Raw genomic sequence first — 21644 nt, forward strand, 5'->3', positions numbered from 1 at the left:
TTAAAAATGGAAAATACAGTCTGGCTTTTTATTACTGCAATACCTTCTATCATCTCGCCTATAGCCTAGTGAACAAGACCAAACTCTTGCTCTCTAAAGTTTGGTCTTGGAACACTCCGTGGAACCTTCGCAGACCCTAGCAGCATTCTGATGGGCCAATCACAGCTCTCTATCAGGATTTCAAACCGATAAGAGCGCTGTGAATGGTCCACAGTGGTGGGCTAATCACAATGCTCTTTAGATTTTGTGGGCAATTCGGGCAGGATGATGTGACAGAGTGGAACAAGATGGCGACAGCTCATTTGAAAAGGCTTTTACATAAAGTTTGGCCTTTTTGGACTAGGGCTTTATTAGAATCAGCGCCTTGGGCTTCCTGACAGTCGCGGAAGGCGCTTTATAAATAAAGCTTTGATTGATTGATATTTAAGTCCTTTACTTAGGATAAGGATGTATTTTCACCTTTTTCAACAGCGGACTGCTTCTTTGACCGATATTCGTTGCTGTGAGTATGTCACATTGTTCGTTGTCCAGTAGCATTCCGAGACCGTTTGAAAGACAACGATAGAACCCGCCCCACGACCGAGAGCCGTCAAAGGAGCACTGCGTCTGAATTTCCAGACTATTGTCTCCCCTGCATTGTGATATATATCTTATTCTAAAGATGAAAAAAGTCCAGTTGGTCATCACATGATGTGTGGTGAAATGTGTTCTCCGTGACTGACCAATCCCCTGGGGGAGTGCTGAGCTGCAGACATGGCTTCACTCGGGAACTATTTGGTGTTTAACCCCCCGATCCAAATCCTTAATGCTGAATGTCAAACAGGGAGACATTGGGTCCCATTTTTGGTATGACTCGAACGTGAAAGCCCCAATCACCCAGCAAGCAGATATTCATACAATTAGGCATGAGCTCATGCCAATGCACACCCCCAGTTAATAGTATATTTGAAGCCCATATTTTAAATATTCAAGTAGTGTATTTTATTTTTAAGCAGTAATGTCAGCGAAAACCAATTTTTCTCTATCATTCCTCCCTGTAAATGCTAGTTTATCCCATATAACTGACAGCTTAATAAAAACAGTAGCAACAATAAAAGGTAATGTGATTAAGGTAAATATTTATGTAACTATAAGAATGAAAACTTGACAGACAACAAAAAGATCACAAAAATAGCTAGCGATCCCCAAATGGCTGCAAAATATGTAGCAACCTATAAACCTGTGAGTAATCATGAAAATGATTAAAGTTTAAAAGATGAAAATAAAAAGAAAATATAAAATGAGCAGATAACTGTAGTTTGCCTTGCTGAACCAGCATGCAATGTCACAAAACCAAATAGATAAAGGTAAAACAAGAAAGGTAATCATCTCAGTAGCCATAAGGGGCAATGACTCAAACCAACCAAAACAAAATGAGACAAGCATTAAAACAAGAAAACAATAAGCAAAGTAATAAACACTACGATCAGATGTGAAAGGCTCAGAGTTACACAGCACGAGGTGCTGCAATCATTTGTCAATACAAAAATCAGCAAAAAGAAAATCATAATAAGCACAAATAAAATAATAAACACAAATAAGGCAAACACAACTGCTTACAGCAGTACACAGAGATAGAAAATAGAATCAGCTAAACCAACACAATTACAAACTTAAAAACTATTCCAAACATATTTACTGTGATGCACAACTCGAAGACCTATGGCAGTTTCTGTAAGGAGACTGGGAAGGTTTAACAAACTATATATTACCCAGAAAACATCAGGTCGGTGTAGTAAAGCATCAGGCGACTTTAGTTTAAAGCTTCACGGTGCAGACAAATCTTTCAGTGAAGCAGGAAAACTGAAGGTGGAATATCACTGTACGCATCTCTAACTATGGCAGAGCTGAGGTAAACCAGGCGTTCTTCATTAAAGGGCATGTCCGTGGACTGGGACTCGTGGTTGGAGATTAGGTTTGGAAGTCAGAGTCCTCTTCCGTAGATCAATTCAATTCAATTTTATTTATATAGCGCCAAATCACGACAAGAGTCATCTCAAGGCACTTCACATAATAAACATTCCAATTCAGGTCAGTTCATTAAGCCAATCAGAAGAACGATGCTTCCTATATAAGGAACCTAGCAAGTTGCATCAAGTCACTGACTAGTGTCAGTGATTTTACAGCAATCCTCATACTAAGCAAGCATATAGCGACAGTGGAGAGGAAAACTCCCTTTTAACAGGAAGAAACCTCCGGAGGATCCTGGCTCAGTATAAGCAGCCATCCAGTGGATCAGGATGGTGTTGCATTAACATGGTCCTTATTATTTATATTTCTGGATTAACTGCCAGGAACGAGGATGGGGGTGATGGTTTCCAGAGACCACCAAACATCGTTCATGCATTTCATCAGGCTTGCGGTTCCAAGATGGGGAAAGATGTTGTAGAAGAGTCCTTTCGCATAGTGTGGAGTGTGGCCTTTGTGGTTGGAGAATGGGCGGAAAGCCACAACAGGCTTAAACTCTCTTTTCTTCAGCTCTGATGTCTTCAGAGAGACCCCTTCCTCTGTGATCTGAGGAGGGTTGCAGCCGAGCCAAGCTACAGGTGCTGCACCAATTGCGGGGCAGGTAGAGGTTGAGAGAAATGCTGCACTTCCAGATGTATCCAGCAGGGCTTCCCATTCCAAAGTGCGAAGAAACCTCGAGAAGATGGTTGTTTGTAGAGGTGGAAAAGTTAGCAGGGCGTGCCGAGGCAGTTGTCCATATGTCAGGGAGCTGATCTTGTCCTCGAAAAGGTCCTACAGGTCTTTGACCGTGAAACCAGTCTGGAGATTTGGGTGCAGGTGCTTGAAGTGGTTGATCCTTTCCCAGCGTCTCTTCTTCGCTGTATCCTGTTGTAGTTGTTTCCAAGGGGGCTTTCAGCCAAGGTGGATGAAGGTCACGTTGTCATGTAGGTGGGCTCAGGGGGAGCCCCAATCTGTCATTTCAGTTCCAGTTCCCCCTCAAATGCTGCTGTCTCAGTTGTTCCATCAGGTTCTGAGAGGCGGCCCAAGTGCAGGGCCATGAGTACGACCACCAACATCAACAGTGTGGTGAACTCAGCAAGCGTGAAGCCGTTCTCATCTTATCTTTCACTGGGGTAGATGTATCTCAGCAACATTCACAGCAGTGGGAGAGATGAGGAGTACTTCGAATGGACCTCTGGCTGCCCCATCTGTTTCGCTTCAGCACCTTCATCAGAACCCAATCTCCTGGTTTCACGACCTGTGGCGATAAAGCACAAGAAAATTCTGGGAGATCACTGTTGATTTTGAATTGTTTTCAGCAACAATCATCTAATATTTAAGGTACTTCCGTCCAGGCAGACTAATAATGCAATGACTTATTAATAATGTGGGGAAACTGTTATCAGCCCAGTTATCACCCCCCTGTGGATGCATTAAGTAAATTAGGGCTCGCCAGAAACAAAACACAAACACAAACATTGCCCCACCCGATGCTAAAATCAGGTCCCACACATGTGAGGGGGAGAAAAAAAATCAGGGACTGGCAATTACTATTACCAGCAGGGGGCAGAGTCCTGCAGCACAGTGTACATAAAACCAAAACCAAATAAGCCAAACTAAAATAAACCCACATAATCTAAGAAACTAAATAAAACCATAATCCATGTAAAGGATACTGAAAATAAAGACAAAGTGATTTACATCACAGCAACAGGAGAAGCCGTAGTGAAAAGAAACAACCCATCAGCTTCCCCGATCAATAACAAAACAAAAGCACCATAAAGCCTACGTAGTCTCTCTCATTAGGCCAAAACTATCACCTCTAGTGGCCTCATAATTCAATCTCTTTGTGTCCAACCTTTGAATTAACAACAGATCAACAGAAAATAAAACTCATTAGACAGTGAGTGATCAAAAACCTAACAACTGGAGGTGACCTTAAATACACATCACCCTAAAGGGGTTTAAAGGCTTTCCACAACAAAAGAAAATAACACATAAAAATATACACAATAAAGAAATGACACATAGATAAAAATAAAACAAAAGACTGATTCATCTGTACCACCACAAAGCAGCTATCAGGTCATCTCACTACTGACCAAATCCAAGGGACATGTAAGACAAGTGTCACCTTATAATGCTTGTCTAGCGATTAACAGAACGATGATGATGAGTCAAGGGCAGAGGACTGTCTAATGGGCTGTCGTTCAGTCCTCATGATAAGAAAGTGGGAGCTGATCTACTCCAAGGCAGGGATTTAGTCAAAACAGCAAGCGCTCACCAACCTACAAGAACGGGTTTCAACATCCCTGAAGTCTCATGGAAACTAAATCAAAGTTCGGGACACCTTCAGTGTAAGGGAGATTTGTTTAGACGACTTATTCGTTAGGAAATTTCAACAGTCAGCCTTTAAGATGTGTAAGATGTAAACAACATAATGCAAAGAAAAACAACCCATGGTCACCCAAAAAGCTATCCACCTGCAATAGATAGTATTTTGAAGATAGATAGAGTTAGATTTGTAACAAAGTTCTACATTGGTATAACCATTGTATTTAAGAATCAAAATAAAAACAAATAGAACATATAAACAAAATCAAATTTGAACGAAAAGGAGCAGAATGAAGAAAAATATCCCATAATTTCTGTTCCCTTTTTCCAGAAGAAATAATTTATTTACATACAATTCCATTTGCCAGACACACATACAGATTCATTCTCAACTTCTTCCTGGTCTCAATGTCACGCTGACGGGCAGGAGGTTTGAACCCAAGATGCAGAACACCAGATCACGCAGACAGGAGCGGAGTTAATGAAATTAATTCCTTATTCTTTAAGGTGAGGCTTAATCCAGCGGTTAAAAACACAAAAACTGAGGCCTAGTCCACACGTAGCCGGATTTATTTAAAAACGAATATCCGCCCCTCCAAAAACTTGCATCCACACCACCTCGCTTTAAAAAGAAACTCTGTCCACACGTACCCAGATAAATACGTTGTTAAGGACATGCCAGACCTGTAGGCGGCAGTACGTCCCCCGTTCTTAACCTCGTCCTTCGTCTGTGGTCTTCCGCAAGGAGCAGTAATTCCGCTTGCAAAAACAAACAAGCAAAAAGCGCTTGGACAATTGATAAAGCGAGCGCAGCTCTGAGGGCATCCATGCTGTCGGCTAGTGTAAACACAGGTCGCACACGTGATGTCAGCATTTTTTGTCGTGGAAAGTGACGTTGCGGACCTTAAAACTCCGGTTTTGTCTGTCCACACAGACACCCAAAACGGAGAAAATGCAGATCTTCACTTTGGCCGGAGTTTTTAAAAAGATCCGTTTTCGTGTGGATGACAGGCCAAAACGTAGAAAAATATCTACGTTTTGGCAGATCCCCGGCTACGTGTGGACAGGGCCTGAAGTTTCAAAAACAGGAGCAAGGACTCAGGCAAAAACACGGGAGGACACAGAACAGCTCAGACATATACAATGAACCGACAAACACTGAAGGACAAGACAGGGGTTTTAAACACAGAGGGAGGTAATCAGGGGAACAGGTGGCAGGTGTGCGTAGTGAGAGCCAATGTTGATGTTTACAATTCAAAAATGGGACGGGAAACCACATCAACTGGCCAACTGAGTTTCAAGCGTGCAAACTCTGTTTTTAATTGAAGGCCTTTGCTTTTATTTGTTTGACATTTTCATTCAACAATTAATTCCCAAAACCTTCCAGATTTTTGCTTCAGCCTCATGGCTGATAGAATAAAAAGACCTAAATTAATAAATGCAAATTACCCACAGCAGCTTTAATCTGCTGTGTCATATAACTTATCACATGTAACATATCACAGGATCCACTAATCGGAGGTTTGAACAAGTTTTTACATATGGACGGCAGAAAGATTCAAGTGATGACAAACAACATTTTAGAATACTCAAAATGCAGTTTTGAAATCAAACAGGTACTGCAAGACTGGTTTCATGTTCACCCGGGTGTGGTTTGTCATCAGATTAACTCCCCTTTAAACGTCAAAGAAAAAGATTCAAAACCAAGAATTGAAAACAAAACAACAATACAAGAAGATGAAATTCAAAACAACAGTCATTAGGTCTGGATTATCGTTTGGACCAAATATATATGCCTCGTTTTATTTGGGTCACCAAAGGTGACACAGTTTATAATCCAAATTATTTTAATACCAGAATTTAAACCATTTTATCCACTTTCATAACCATCCCCCATTTGCTATGAAAGCTTCATGAAGCATGGCTTAAAGAAAAGGGAACGGGTAGAACCAGGAGAGGCGATCATCTCTACAACCCTCTATAATCATAGGGGCCAATGCGGTACAAATCAAGCAATTCACGACAAAAATCGTAAGCCTCAAAACAAGAAAAATAATGATGAACCATACGATTAGATAAGAAAGGTTCAGAAACAACTTGATGAAGGGAAATCACAGCATGTGGAGCTGCATACGTTTGGCTATTACGGATGGTAATCTCAATCCTGATAATTTCATCCCAGGAATCATTCCACATAAAATGTAAAAATAAAAATAAACCCACACGGAGAGTCTCAGATGAAGAAAAAAACAATCAACAGCTGTGCTCGATACCAAAACAAATAAATCACAATTTGAAGAACCTGTTCAAATTATATTTGTCATCGTTATTTTGTAGCTTTAACCTTCAGGCCTCAATTGATAAGAACTTACTAGCTCAGTAGTAACCGTTTGTTTGGGATATCTCTCGTAGTGGGCCGGCTGTGTCTCTTGGCTCCTGTCTGAAACGGGAGTGATCAGGCTGGAGATTGATATGCACACAGCTAGTTCGGTTTTCTGGTCTTTTGGAGCCTTTACCTCTATTATAACCTCCTTGGTTCACTCGTCCCCCACCACGGCCATGTGGTTTAACACTCTCCCTTCACACACACACACAAACAGATTGAGCTTCAAAAGCACTTCCTGACACACACACAGAGCGACTCCCCTTTAAAACAGCAACCAAAAACCGGACCAGAGCACCAAGCCAAGAACCACACACTTACAGACCAAGAAAATTTGAGAATGTAATTGGATTGTTTCGTTTTAATTTGATTGTTCATTCAGCTTTTAGCTTTGGGCGTTACTTTTTTCTACAGGGTTAAGCGACTTGTTTTAGAATCAATTTAATTTCCTTCTTTTGAGTATCAGTTGTGATCGTATTTCAATTTTGTACCTTTACAGCACCTTACAGAAATGCTTATTAATCGAACCGACAGTGTGACTTATTAACCTAATTTGTCCTTAATTTATCTGCACATCACGTCCTTTACAACCCCGTAAGACATCAGGCTGACCCCATCAATCTTTGCAATCTGCATCTCTAATGCTTTTTCAATTCTTTTCTGTGTACTGAGTAAAGCATTTCCAAAGCACTCCAACGCAGACAGCATCCAAAGAATCCGTCAAACCTTCCTTTCACGGTGGCAAAGGAGTATGCGCCAAGCCAAATAGTAAAATTTAGAGTTATGATCCGACTGCTCTTTAACGAGGAGTGAGGCCGTTGACATCACACCTTTTAGTATGGCTTTTTCCCTTTGTTCTGCTATTCTGTATTATTACCGCCACACCTGAGACCGCAGGGGGTTGAGCTGAATGCGTCGATTCAGCTCTGTTTACAACCTTTTCCGGTAGCGTCCGGTTTACTGTTTTTTTCTTTCACATTTGTTTCACACAGTTTATTAACCGGACAGCCGGACCTAGGGAAATACTCGACACCCGTCGGGGCTCAAAGCGTCCTTTGGGCCTGAATAGCAGAACGAAATCACACTGCCAAATAAAAAAGGGTACTTACTCCTAGGGGTGGGCGATATAGCCTAAAATCTATATTGCGACATAATTTGAAAAATGTGCGGTAATTGTATATACTGCGATAAATGACTTTCTTTTGTATATAAGTCAAAATCGACTGTTTCTAAACATACCCACATACCAGATACATTGCAGCAGCAGAATAAACACTTCAAACAGTATAAAATGCCATAATAAGAAAATTTATTGTGCAAAAATCAAAAAGCTTTACGAGTAATATTTAAGATGTGTAACACCATTCTTTAATAAAAATAAAATTTTGGATATTTTGGCACATCTGTTTGGCTGAAGTGTTTGCGGCTCGGTACCTCGTAACGTGGATCGAGTGTCTTAATCATGTCCCGAAAGCCGCTTTTCTCCACTGTAAGAAACGGCACCATGTCCTTACACAGGTATGTGGTAATGGCATTTGTAATATCAATCCACCGTTGATTATTTCTCTCATACTGAGTGCCTTTAGCAAATGCTTGTAAAATATCCGTCTGCTGGTGTGTAAGACCACCTTTTTTCTTACTGCTCGACTGACTGGGCGTTTGTTGAGGATGCAGTTTTTGGCTTTCTTCGTATTCCACAACATGCTTCGTTTTGAGGTGGTAAAACAAATTAGATGTATTCCCTCTATTCGCTAATACTTTCTTCCGGCATACTTTGCAGATTATATTGTTCTGCTCCACATCCGACTCCTTAAAGCCAAACCAAGTCCAAATGACCGATGTTGCCCCGGTCTTCTTTACGAGAACCTCCTCCTCCTCCACCACAGGCTCCATGCTTTCATCCTCAACAGACGCCGCTTGATGACGTCATCAACATGCGCTACCGCGATAGGCCGATATAGTCAAAATTTCTACAGTTGGCCAAATTAATATCATTTCTACCGTATACCGTTTATACCGCCCTCCTCACCTCCCCCCCTGTGCGTTCGGTTCACCCCGAATCTGAACGCACGAGAGCCGTTGGCGGAAGACATCCTGCGGAGCTAGAACAGCCGGCCAGCGGAGCAATTCAGCCCCCTGGGCTTTGAGGAAAGCGGTGCGCCCCGTCGGCTCCCCGGAGAAAGCCTCCCACGGCGGGCTCCGTGCGGTCGGTCACGGCACCAAAAATGTTGGGTTATTTTTTTATGAAACCAGGTCACCTTAAAGAGAAGTCAAACGCACAGAGGATTAGAGCAATATTATTGTTCAGTTTTCTTTGCAAAGGGAGAAAAGTGAAGCAATGAACATACAAACCCATAAGCTTGGTTCACACAGTCTCAGAGAACATCCGTTCTCTCAGGGCTTTTACTACACACACGAGCAATGCACACACATCACATCACATTCCTAAACTGCTCTGTAGACATTCAGGTGGAAAGCTGTTTAACGTAGGGAGTAAAAACAATGCCACAACTCCCTCATACAAAACAAGGTGCATTCAGTCAACATTCTGTGTCCCATGGGAGTATAACTGATAACACAGACCAGCGTGGTCTGAGGAAGGTTGTTGTCCTCCCTGTTGAGACGGGAAAGCGCACAAAGGATAACACTTGCATTTTAATGAAGCAACAAGTGTTTTACTTATAAGGCAGCTATGATTTTAAGCAGTAATATCAGCGAAAACCAATTTTTCTCTATCATTTACAGGCAGGGGTGCAGATAGGATTTTCAAACTGGAGGGGACAAAGTTCCAATGTACCCTCCCCCAAACACACACACACACACACACACACACACACACAAACTATTGCAAGCGCCTTAACTAGAGCTCAGTCAGTTTGTGTAATTTCATCCAATGGTTTACGTAAAAACGAACTCTTTTATATACGTGTTTGAAGCCATTATGCAGTGGAAAACTGGCAACAAAGCTCTGCCTGATCAACACTATAAATGATAAATGATCAGCACTTGTATAGCGCCTCTCAGAGTAAGGACTCCAAAGCACTTTACATTACAGCGTATCATTCATCCATTCAGACACACATTCACACACTGCTGGTGATGAGCTACGATGTAGCCACAGCTGTGCTGGAGCGCACTGACAGAGGAGCCCCACTATTTAATTCAGTCATTTGTTATTCTCCCAATCAATTACAAACCAAAACCTCATGCTTTATGCAACACATTAAATGATTTTCAGCATACCAATCTTTACAGAAAACATAAAAGCCCTAAAAAACTGCACATAAAATATATTAAAAAAACGAAATTCACTTATCACTTAGAGCAGTAGTTCCCAAACTTTTCAGCCTGACCAACAGATGTTCCTTGGTATTTTTACGTTATTTATAAATCTTCATTATATTTGGAAAGTTTTAATTTATATATAAATATATAAATCTCTTTTTAAATTTTATATTTTACCTTTTTCATGATTATATGGCACACTTGACTTCCATACATAACGCATTGGCATCTGCCCCTTTTTACGGCTTTCTTTTTTAAATTTTTTTTTACATTGTCGCTACGTCTGTCACGTTTGCGGTGTTTTACCATTATTTCTACATCCATCACGTCCCAGAGAAGGTTAAACCAACATCAAACCCAATATGTGGAGCTTGTAAACTCCACACACCTCTCGTGCAGCACCAGCTGTCTGATGCTGCAGCAGCGTCAATCTTCCCGGCTGGATGAGTGAATTTCTTCATCAGAGTCAATATTCTGCTTCATAATCAGAGTCAGTCATTACCAGACAAAGTGATCAGTCAGCAAAGACCAGACCTTCCAGCAATTATACGTTTTATCTAATATTTGCGCTCTTCACATTGCGCACATCTCCTCCTCTCCCCGACTGGGAGCCTCTCGGCGGGAGGCATTTTTCAAGCTCTAAAAACTCCCAAACTTTGCTCAGCCTGAAGGATACACATCTCCACTATCTTCTGGTGTAAAGTAGTAACTTCATGAGGGGTCATATTTGTAGATGAGACTTGTAGTCAGCAATGAGGCTTTGGCGCTTATAACGAGTAAGTCCCAACACTGACAACAATGCACTGAAACTAGAACCAACATGCATAAACAGACAGATCGGTCCCGCCTACTTACACTGTTGGTCTTTTTTAAATACGCAGTAATCGTTGCTTGCCTTTTTTGCTTCATCCTGCATCCTAGCAGCAACCACTTTGGTGCCTCTGGAGTCTGTCTGTTTACTCATGCTGCATTCAATGTAATTGGAAAAAGGAGCTTCAAGCGCTTAACCTCCGATTTTGTTTTCTTTCTGGCCTTAGTTGGGGGGGACGGATCGGGGTCGATCTGAATCTGGGGGAGACAGATCCCCCCCTTTCCCCTATCTGCGCGCCTGTTTACAGGTATATTTTTTATAGCTATGGATGCTGCTACAAAAAATGGGCAACTGCTTTCAATGGTGTGGGCAGAACATTTTGGCTGATAAAGAAAACTTACCAGCCTCCTGGAGCAGCTTTAGCTGTAGTTCCTCTGAAATCTTCCCTTTAGTTTTTAAATCATCAAGAAGTGACCTCAAAATTTGTTTCTGCCTCCTCTCACGATCCTTGGCATTTCTCAGTTGGCGTTCCAGTTCCTCCACTCTTGCTTGAGCCTCGCGTAACTTAATTTTAATTTGACCAGGGTCCAGAGCATAGTGATGATCCTGTGAAAAGGAAATATTTGTTTAGTATAAAACTCCTTGTTCTAACAGTGTTGTGGATAAAAGCAATTTTGATATACTTACAGAAGCTGAAGGCTTCTGAGGCTCTGGAGGTTTAGAAACAGGCACGGGATCATTACTTGGCTCAAGAGTGCGCTGTGATGTCCTAGTTGATCTGATTTTTATGGGACCCTACAAATTCAATAATAAACGTTGAAAAATACAGATAAATGAAATATTAATTATCTGATTCAGTGCATGTTTGTTATGTTTGCAAATAATCTTTTGTGTGCCAACCTTCTTTAGATGATCCGGAAATGATTCAAATATGGATGGGATCACAGCTTCCCTCAATCGAACAGTTTGTCCAGTTCGGTCAAAATCCTTTTCTTTGAAATGACTGCTGCAGAGAACTGTTTTACGAGAAGGCTTGAAGTCCCTCCGTCTAACAGCTAAGATCCAAGCTTTCCTAAGTGTAACATCTTTAGGAAACCTTTAAATAAAACAATCATATCAGCACTTCTTTAACACTTTGCAGTTATTGCATCAAATACACTATTATGATTTTAGTTTCATATCTAAGTCATAGCATGTCAGATCACTTTTATAACTGTCTCAAGCTCAGTTAACAAATGAGAACACAAAAATATAACAAATAGCAACTTACTGGTGAAAGGTTACCCCCTGGCCTTTGCTAAGAGGTGTCCTTCTGTTCTTACAGCCGTAAGCTGCACAAGACACGGGCATTTGTCAAATATGATCAAGTTAACTAAAGAGCTGATTTAATCATACGGTGCTGAAATGGATGCCCTATCCAATATGGCGGGCACGAAGACGTACGACTCAGTAGCAAACGAGGCATTTATGTTTTATACATCTTCAGGCGCATGTAAAGGAGTAACAGACGTAAAATAGTCGTTAAAAAGTGAACAAAACATGCCAAATGTAAATGTTTTTTGTAAACTCTCCAAACATCGATGCAACAGCACTTCCTCTCGTGTTGGCGCTGCGTGGTCTCGAAATACCAGCCCGTGGAAAGCAGGGAATCTGGCAAGCCGTTGTTACATATAATCAAGAACACGCTGGTCAACGTTCAGATTTGCATTATAAAAACAAGTCATAAAACGTTCTTACTTGAAAAATTAAGTTCCCCGTCTGAAATTTTATTTGTAAAACAAAATATCTCAATAATGTTTAAAATCCTCAACTTGTCATATAATAATTTATGATTGCAGATATCTGTAATTTAATTCTTATTGGCGAGAACGAGTATTTGGCAAATTAGGAAGATTTCTTCGCCCAGTCAGCTGATCTTTCAAATTATTTTCCTTATTAATTCTTTCATGCATTCATTTCCTATTTCAAGCATACACATGTTTAGGTCCAGATTGCAATTTGTGGATGTCTAGATGATGTTAACTAATACGAATGCAAAGGGGCTTTTTTTCTAGAAGTTTTGTCGATTCAAGACTGCTGAAAGTTCATTTAGAGTTTTAGATTAAATACTTTGACCCAATAATTATATGACAAATGAGCTTACCCAACAATCGTGTCGTGCAGAGTTTCTTCTTCGTTGGTGTCTTATGCCATGTTTGCGGAAGCTTGGTTGTGTAAGCTAGCCATAACTCAAATTTAGCCACTTTATGTTGTAAATATTCCAACTTCTTGTATTTTACCGTCCAAAATGAATCTGCCAAAGGGACCAGATTCTCTGTGCTTCGACAAGGATGTTTTTATGAAGGTGAGTTTGTTAAATTTGCGTCATTTTAGGAAGCTAACGTTAGCTTGTGTCATTACTCCTTTAGAATATCAGTGAGCTTGCATTTAAACGTTTGATTCGCATATCTACTATGTTAAAGTTATTAAAATTTTATTTGCAGCACACAATTAAAACTGATTATAAACTAATCATTGTTAGTACTGGTCGTTGTCTTCAAATCAAATGCGCATAAATCGGTACTCATTACTAAACAGATTATTTTAATGTAATATTGAAATATTCTTAGAATAATATATTCAAACACGTTAGAGAGTGTACTGGCTAAGGCCTTTGGCTCATACATTTCTGTAACTGCATTTTTAGAAATGTTATTTCGTTTTCTTTACATGTTCCATTTCGTTTTCTTTACATGTTCCAACGATGTTATTTTTTCAAAAATTCCTCTCTTTGCAGGAAGATTTTGATGTTGACCAGTTTGTCACTGAGTGTCGAAAGCAGGTCCAGCTGGAGGAGATGAGAGAGGATCTAGAGCTGTACTACAAGCTGCTCAAAACAGCCATGGTGGAGCTCATCAACAAGGACTATGCGGATTTTGTCAACCTCTCCACCAACCTGGTCAGTGGTTATTTGAAGCTATCCACATTTTGACTCACAGTTTCAGGCAGATAAGGAGAAGAATGCCCGTTTTAAAGAAAATATGAGTAATTGGAAAGTAATATAGGTCAATCGAAGAAAGAACATTTTACTCAAGAAATTGTTGTTGATAAGCTGTTTTAATTGTTTAAACAATTCAATCAAGCATAAATGAAGATTATTATTTTTTTGCTGTCACTGTCAGACTGTGCTTTAAAGCTTGTTATTTTTTTACAGTAAGTTTTACAGTAGATTGGTATTTTTAAATATCTTCTAATCTGATCTTTCATAATTTCAGGTGGGGATGGACAAAGCTCTAAATCAGCTTTCAGTTCCTCTGGGACAACTGCGAGAGGAAGTTATGGTACTTGTCCTTAATAAATAAAGAATATTTGATCTAGAGCTGCACAGTGTGTTCAAGCATGTTTCTGTTCTTTTACGGAAGAGTCTGCGGTCTTGTGTAAGTGAAGTGATCCAAGCTATTGACAACCAGCTGTCCAAACAGGAAGACCTGCAGAAGAAGAAGGTTTGAATCCCCATCCTGTTTGACTTAAATTATCATTTATTTTGTATTGGTCATTATCATCTCTACTAATAATACCTAGCATAGGTCTAGGACATATTGCACAATATATCATGAGTCATGTTTTGAATATTTTAATAGTATTATTACTTGTATATGTGTTTGATTTATTTAGAATTTGGTCTTATTTAAAATTAATTTTCCTGTCTCTAACAATATTCATCAGGTGTGTGTGCTGAGGCTGATCCAGGTGGTGCGCTCCGTGGAGAAGATTGAAAAAATCCTCCATTCACAGAACTCCAAGGATTCAAATTCTCTGGAAATCGGCAGGTGAGATACCAGTAAAACTACCGGTATCCGTCAGTAGATTTGAGTTGCAAATGTGAACAAATATAGCATTTTAATTTTTTCATTTGTTTAAAATAGTGAGAGCAGTGTGTGTGTGTGTGTCAATGAGTAGCCAGAAACAGTCCATGCAGTTGTTTTGTGTTCTTCACCCTTTTTTCCATGCTCCTTCATGTCTGTGTGACTGAGCACATCTGTGTCTGTGTGCAGCCCCTTGTTGGAAGGTCATATCCTGGAGAGGATTGCTACAGAATTCAACCAGCTGCAATTCCATGCAGTACAAAGCAAAGGCATGCCCCTCCTGGACAAAATCAGACCTGTAAGTGTTAAAAAAACTCTGCTGGACAGACTGCTGATGAATCTTGTGCCTCTCAGCCAGTCAATCAAACAACTTCCTGCTTTCTATCGATCTGTCATAGTTATCTGATAATCAGCTGCTATGCTGTTGTTTTTAGTGAGGAGGTAAAGAGTATCAGGGCTTCCGAAACACTTGAACATGTTTGATTTGCTCTGACAGCGTATTGCGGGGATCACCTCCATGCTGCAGCAGTCTCTGGAGGGCCTGTTGATTGAGGGCCTGCAGATGTCCAACGTGGACATGGTGCGTCACTGCCTGAGGACCTACGCCACCATCGACAAAACTCGAGATGCTGAAGCCCTGGTGGGACAGGTGCTCGTCAAACCCTACATGGACCAGGTAAACGTGCCTAACATTGTTTTATTCAGATAGAATTTATTTTTAGGGATGGCATCAATATCGGTATCCGCCATTGTTAGTCATTTTTTAACATATCGGTATCGGTCCGATAAATAAAACAGGGCCAACATTAATAACCAATATTTTTTCCGTCTTGTCTCAATTAGTTTGCCCTATTTCAGAGAGTGAGAGGGGTGATGTGTAATTGTTTAGTCATGTGAACAGTGAATGTAATCATCTGAGAAGCGTAAATGTGTGTTGTGTGTACATAATAATGTAAGTTCGACTTTAATAATTTTTATTTTATGCAAAATTGCTGATTTTAGAAGTATTAATGTCAGTATAGCGCTATCGGCAAATATCGTTATTGGCCACAACAGTGATCTTGATATCGGTATCAGCCAAAAAATGTCTTATCAGTGCGTCACTAATTTTTTTCCCATATTGTAATGTTTTTTTTTTGTTTTTTTTTTTTTTCAATATCTGGATGAAGGTTTGCTCCTAAAGATGGTTATTTAAATGACTGAGTTTACCATTCTAGTAATATGAATAAAACTGTCCTCATTTATTTATTTATTTATTATTTTCAGGTGATAGTTGAAGAAGTGGTGAAGTCCAATCCAAATGGTCTCCAGATGATGTACACCAGACTGCTGGAGTTTGTTCCTCACCATTGTAGGCTGCTCAGAGAAGTGACTGGAGGAGCCATATCCAGGTATTTACCTGCCTGTTGAATAAAACTCAATTTCACTTTGTTTCTGGGTCAGTACTATCGGGGCTGGCTCGTGTCAGGCCAGGCTTGTACGGATGTTTTTTTGTTCACATTATGGTTCCCACAGACTTCTCAGGAATGTGGAAATACCCGATAACGTGGGCTGTGCAAAAGGCGCGTGGAAAACTCTGGTGTTTTCCTTAAGATAAACAAAGGCAGGCTCTGTTGCTTTTGGAGACTCTGAACCACATTATTTTATTCATTTGCTCTCTGTTTTCTTACTGAAACTGCTGTGCATCCTCGTAACACTCTGTCCACCACTGCTGCAGCTGTGGTCACGGCTGCTTCTCCCTGCTCCCTCCTTTCTTGTCCCACTGAGCAGCAGTCTGCCGCCACAGTGGATCGGGAGCTCCATGCTGCAGACAGAGAGGTGTTTACACCACAGCATCCAGACTGATAATGAATCGTGCATGCGGGAAGCCCCTGCTGGCTGATTATACCCTCCAGTCAGAGGCGACAGGCGTGAATTTCAGCCGGCCAATCAGTCAATAGTGTCACCTTGGTCCCAGTCGGACCGCTGAGTAAGAGTTCTTTAATAGTCACCTCAGAATGGAAAACCCACATATGACCCAGATGTGAAACCGCAAAAGGGATCCAGCCCATACCGTACTGACCCAGACGTGAAAGCAGTATAAACTTCACTTATAGGATCATTAAGTTTGTCGAATTTGCACAGTCACATGAGGAACGGGAGGAAATCTTATTTTTGTAAAAATTATAACTTGAATTCAGAAAAACAATTTTTAGTCAAGTTAATTCACTACGCTTCTGTAAGCTCTTTCATTATTTATTTTCTTTTGCTTTTTTCCCCTCAGTGACAAAGCGGACACAGTTCCAGGTTATGATTTTCTGGTGAACTCCGTGTGGCCTGAGATGATCAGAGGAATAGAGGAACGGCTGGCCTACATCTTCAACCCAGGAAACCCTGATATATTCTATGAGGTGTGTACTGAGATTCTCATGCAAAAGTTGTAAAAAATCCTGTTGTTTTAACGAGGCTTGTATGTTGTTATTGATGTTTCAGCGTTACAGCGTTAGTGTGGAGTTTGTACGGCGGTTTGAGCGACAGTGCAGCTCTCAGGCCAGTGTGAAGAGACTCCGGGTTCACCCTTCATATACGAGTTTCAACAAGTGGAACCTGCCCGTCTACTTTCAGCTACGGTGAATTTTACCTTCGTTTGTTTAAAAATTTTCATACTAGGTATGTTTGATTGAAAAATGTGTTGTTCATCCATCTAATGAATATTAGAGTTAAGTAAGATCGGCCTAGGGCTGGGCAATAAATAGAACATTTCTTGTTGTCAAAATTTCGGACTCTAACCAATATCGTTTTTTCCCATGTCAATAAATTTGATAATTTAAAAAAAGAAGAAGAAAAGATGTGTTTAGGCTAGCCATGTTCATGTCCCTTTTAAGAAGCTGTACCGCATCAAGTAACATGACAACGTGACTCAAAGTAATACACGTGAGAGCCCCATCTAGTGGACAACGTTTGATTCTGCACACATGTAGTTATCGTGGATTTACCGAGATGAAATCCTCAATATACTGTGATATTGGTTTTAGGCCAAATCACCCAGCCCTAGATTAGCCTAAAGTTACAGTTTGTCCCCCTTTAAACCATGCTAGCTTATGATTATGCTAGCAAAATAGTTAAATGCACGTCTCAATAGCAGTTTAGAAGTCCGGGTATTTTTTAAAAATCTCTCAAGATCTTTTATTTTACTGTGGCATAATCTATTTTCTATTTGTAAAAAAGAAAAAGTACTTATTAGCATACAGTTATACAAATATTATTTGAGCCCGATATCAGTAAAAGCAGATTTTCTGCACTGTGTGTTCTTTTGTTTTCGGTGTGGAATCGAGTGTTTGAGTTTTCAAGAGTTTTTCTGTAGATAAAGATGACTTGGCAGATGCTCACGACTTGAGCAAAGCCCAGGTTTACTGGAACCTGGGAAATTGCTTATGGCCGTGAGTTTTATGAAGGATGATGACTGAAGCCAAATGTAAATTGTGGTTGTGTGTCAACGTTCAGGTAATTATAGCTCTTAAATGTGACTAGACCTGAAGAGAATGACCTCTGTCTGTCTGTCAGCCTCCTCCAGCACACGCACACTCACTCTCTCTCTCTCTCTCTCTCTCTCTCTCTCTCTCTCTCTCTCTCTCTCTCTCTCTCTCTCTCTGTCTCTCTCTGTCTCTCTCTCTGTCTCTCTCTCTGTCCCTCTCTCCGTCTCTCTCTCTCTCTCTCTCTCTCTCTCTCTCTCTCTCTCTCTCTCTCTCTCTCTGTCTCTCTCTCTGTCTCTCTCTCTGTCTCTCTCTCTGTCCCTCTCTCCGTCTGTCTCTCTCTCTTTCTCTCTCTCTCTACCCCTAACACATGGTAATGCATGACTCTCATCGCTTTTCAGGTACAAGGAAATAGCTGGACGCTTGGAGAACACCATAAATGATGGATTAGAAGCAGCACCAGGTAAGAATTTATCCTCTAATGCCCATTTCTGTATGAACTGAAAAACGTATTAATGTTTTAATATTTGTTCATATCCAGCCGGTAGCTCGTACCGCCTGCAGGTCTCTGAGGTGCTGTGGTCCTGTCTAGTGAGGTGCTGGTCAAATGGTGTGTACCTGTCACCTCTGGCACATCGCTTCTGGAAACTGACACTGCAGCAATACTCTCGATACGCCAAGTTTCTAGTTGAGGTAAGCTTGAATTCTAAAGATAAAAGCTGTTCTAAACAGACCAATGAACTGCTAGCTGATATCTTGCTGTCGTTTCTCATTTTGGTCTGTGTCTGCGCAGGTGTTGACAAAGACTGAGGTACCAAAGGAGCCAGTCAGGCCTCTGCCGAGCTCAGCCTCTTCCACATCTAGTCGAACATCAGTGGAGGAGGGAGGCAGTGAGAGTGGGGGTCCTGCCTTTCTGTCCACCAAACAGCTGGTTTACATAGCAGCCGACGTCCAGAAGCTGCAGGAGCAGGTGCGCATGCGCACACACTCGCAGACTGCTTATTGGTCAGAGAGAGAGACATCACCTGCAGTAGTCTGCAGCAGCTCTAGTGCTAACTCACTTGAGTTTTTACAAGCAGCACACAGCTTACAGTATAAATGACAGAGATGTCATTTTTGCACATTTCATGCATGATTCCACATGGATTTATGGATGACCTCCGTAGCTTGGGTTTGATATGATTGCTTACAAAATGTGTTCAGTCTTTTTTTCAACACGGGCTTTTCACGAACTAACTGCAAAATACACTTCTACTTGTAATTTTCTTTGAGTTTCAAACTTTTGCAGTACATATAAAAATCATATCACATAGTAGCTTTTAGCTTCTGCACTCCTCTATCGTTCCCATACTCAGTCGTTTTCCTCCTCAGATCCCAGAGTTGTCGGCGATGATCAGGCAGCGGCTAGAAGCCATTGGATTCAAAAACTTTGCTGTTATAGAAGGTGAGCTGTCCATGGCTGGTCTCATCATACACAATCCATGTAAATAATAAAAAATGAAGAATAACTAGAATTTCTTGATCTTTATAAAGTATTGAATATTCTGTTTTGGATGTCAGGTCATCTAAAGTGCCATTTTTTTATTCAGTAAAATATCACTTGTTTGTAAAATATGACCTATTTCATTGCTTCATCACAAGTAAACAGCATGTATTTGCTTATTTACGAGCCCGTTTTTGTTTCTCAGATGCTCTCGCGGACTCTCGGGCTTGCCTGTCCAGCAGTATTCCTTCGCTGAACAGCAGGATGACGCTGCATCTAACTGAACGCTGCTGCCGCTTCCTGAAGAGTGCCTCCGAGGTCCCTCGTCTCTACCGCAGGACAAATAAAGTAAGCTGATATGTTTGCCCTGGTTCTTATGGAGAAATGTTGTCCCACATGTTTTGGACTAATTGTTTTGAAGGAGAACAGTCTATTTGGGCTTGAAGGGGGTCATCCAGGCAAGACTGATGGTGTTATTAGTTAATTCAATAAATAAAGTAGTTTAAAGTTCGAACAAACAACTGACATCATTTAATCTTTGTGAAGGATGTGCCCGTGCGGGCATCAGCTTACATGGAAAACGCCTTACAGCCGTTGCATCAGGTTCTGACTGACTCCACGGGGTCCGTCACCCCCCAGATGGCACAAGAATGGCTGCGAGTTGCACTTGCTGAATGCACACAGAAGTAAGCTTATGTTGCACATCTATTTAAAAAAGTAGATCAAAACGGAATGAAAGCACTTTAAAATGTTCATTTTTCATCTGCTGTTCAGATACTATGAGACCATCTCTGAAGTCCTGAGCTCAGTGAGGAAGATGGAGGAGAGTCTGAAGCGTTTAAAGCAAGCCAGGAAGGGTGCATCAGCAACTACCACAACAGGAGGGAACGGTGGGCCGTCGGACGACGGCAAGATTCGTCTGCAGCTGGCACTGGATGTGGAATATTTAGGTGAACAGGTACGTGATGTTTCAGTGCATGAACAGAAACCACCTGAGATACATAAACTATGGTCTAACCCTGCTGCTGTGTGTCTCAGATCCAGAAAATGGGCCTTCAGCCGAGTGACATCACCATGTTTTCCACCCTGATGGATCTCGTGAAGGAGGCCAGAGACCTGGCAGAACAAAATCAGTAGAATACTGACTCTAAAGTGACTTTTAACCTCTGAATGTTATGTGCTCCGCTGCAGACTTGTGTGGCAAACATTTGTCCCAGGTTATGCAGAAAGAAGGATGTCCCAGGTTGAGACGAAGAGGGAAGAGAACTGAGATCCTGAAGCCATTCTGCAAACCTCAGAGTCACACAAATATTACACAAAGTGCTGAGGGACTCTGTGGCATCATATACTACTGTGTAGTAATATGCACCACTTTGTACAAACTGTTGTACCAATAATCAGTTGGGTCTGAATGTTCTGTAGTAAGAGGTTCAATTTTTATTTATAAAGGGAAAAATCAGCCTGAGAATATTTGTCTAATTTGTTTCATTTCAGATTAAATATTATATTAATAATTATGACATTTAATTGAGAAATTAACACAGTGAGATTATGAATAAACGGAAGGGCTTTTGGTTATATTTGACTGAGTGTGTTTGAATTGAGAGATTGAATATTTGTTAACCATTTGTTTACATGACATGTTTTATTCTTGACTCATATTGAAGCTGAAACTCTCTTTAAAGGTCAGATTTACTCATATTTTTAGTACATCTGCAGTGGTCTAGCAATGCCTTAATACAGGGGTGTCAAACTCATTTCAGCTCAGGGGCCACATTGAGGGAAATCTTGTCCCAAGTGGTCCGGACCGGTAAATTAAAAACAACTTCAGATTGTTTTCTTTGTTTTAATACAATCAATATCAAACAAGGCTGGAGCCTGAGGACAGTGTATCCAAAATAGTACAAGTACAACACCTGAAGTGTACTTGAAAATTTGAAAAAAAAAAAAAAAAAAAAATCAATAAATTTAAATAAAAAAACATTCCTTAGTGATTCAAAGAGCTTACAGATCACATGGCTAGATCAGTTTCATGTAGCACTTAAAATATATTTGACTCATTTTA

General features: G+C 40.7%; 2 protein-coding genes across 2 annotated transcripts; one reads left to right on the plus strand and one right to left on the minus strand.

Annotated features, from left to right (window-relative positions):
* Nucleotides 1-1098: 1098 nt before the first annotated feature.
* On the minus strand, nucleotides 1099-12436 carry LOC107375968 (THAP domain-containing protein 6). Its single transcript, XM_015944820.3, has 5 exons — nucleotides 12070-12436; nucleotides 11700-11895; nucleotides 11487-11594; nucleotides 11201-11405; nucleotides 1099-3244 (listed from the first exon to the last, which is right to left on the minus strand). Exons 1-5 carry the CDS (start codon nucleotides 12147-12149, stop codon nucleotides 3141-3143), a joined length of 693 nt encoding a protein of 230 aa, XP_015800306.3. The 5' UTR covers nucleotides 12150-12436; the 3' UTR covers nucleotides 1099-3140.
* Nucleotides 12437-12959: 523 nt separating this feature from the next.
* On the plus strand, nucleotides 12960-21047 carry cog2 (component of oligomeric golgi complex 2). The gene is made up of 18 exons (XM_015944821.3): nucleotides 12960-13143; nucleotides 13576-13737; nucleotides 14054-14119; nucleotides 14201-14281; nucleotides 14505-14608; nucleotides 14834-14942; nucleotides 15141-15320; nucleotides 15911-16035; nucleotides 16908-17034; nucleotides 17117-17253; nucleotides 18498-18559; nucleotides 18638-18789; nucleotides 18890-19066; nucleotides 19468-19540; nucleotides 19785-19927; nucleotides 20126-20265; nucleotides 20354-20537; nucleotides 20618-21047. Exons 1-18 carry the CDS (start codon nucleotides 13087-13089, stop codon nucleotides 20714-20716), a joined length of 2178 nt encoding a protein of 725 aa, XP_015800307.3. The 5' UTR covers nucleotides 12960-13086; the 3' UTR covers nucleotides 20717-21047.
* Nucleotides 21048-21644: the final 597 nt, after the last annotated feature.

This window comes from Nothobranchius furzeri, chromosome 12 (genome assembly GCF_043380555.1).
Source record: "Nothobranchius furzeri strain GRZ-AD chromosome 12, NfurGRZ-RIMD1, whole genome shotgun sequence".
Lineage (NCBI taxonomy): Eukaryota > Metazoa > Chordata > Actinopteri > Cyprinodontiformes > Nothobranchiidae > Nothobranchius > Nothobranchius furzeri.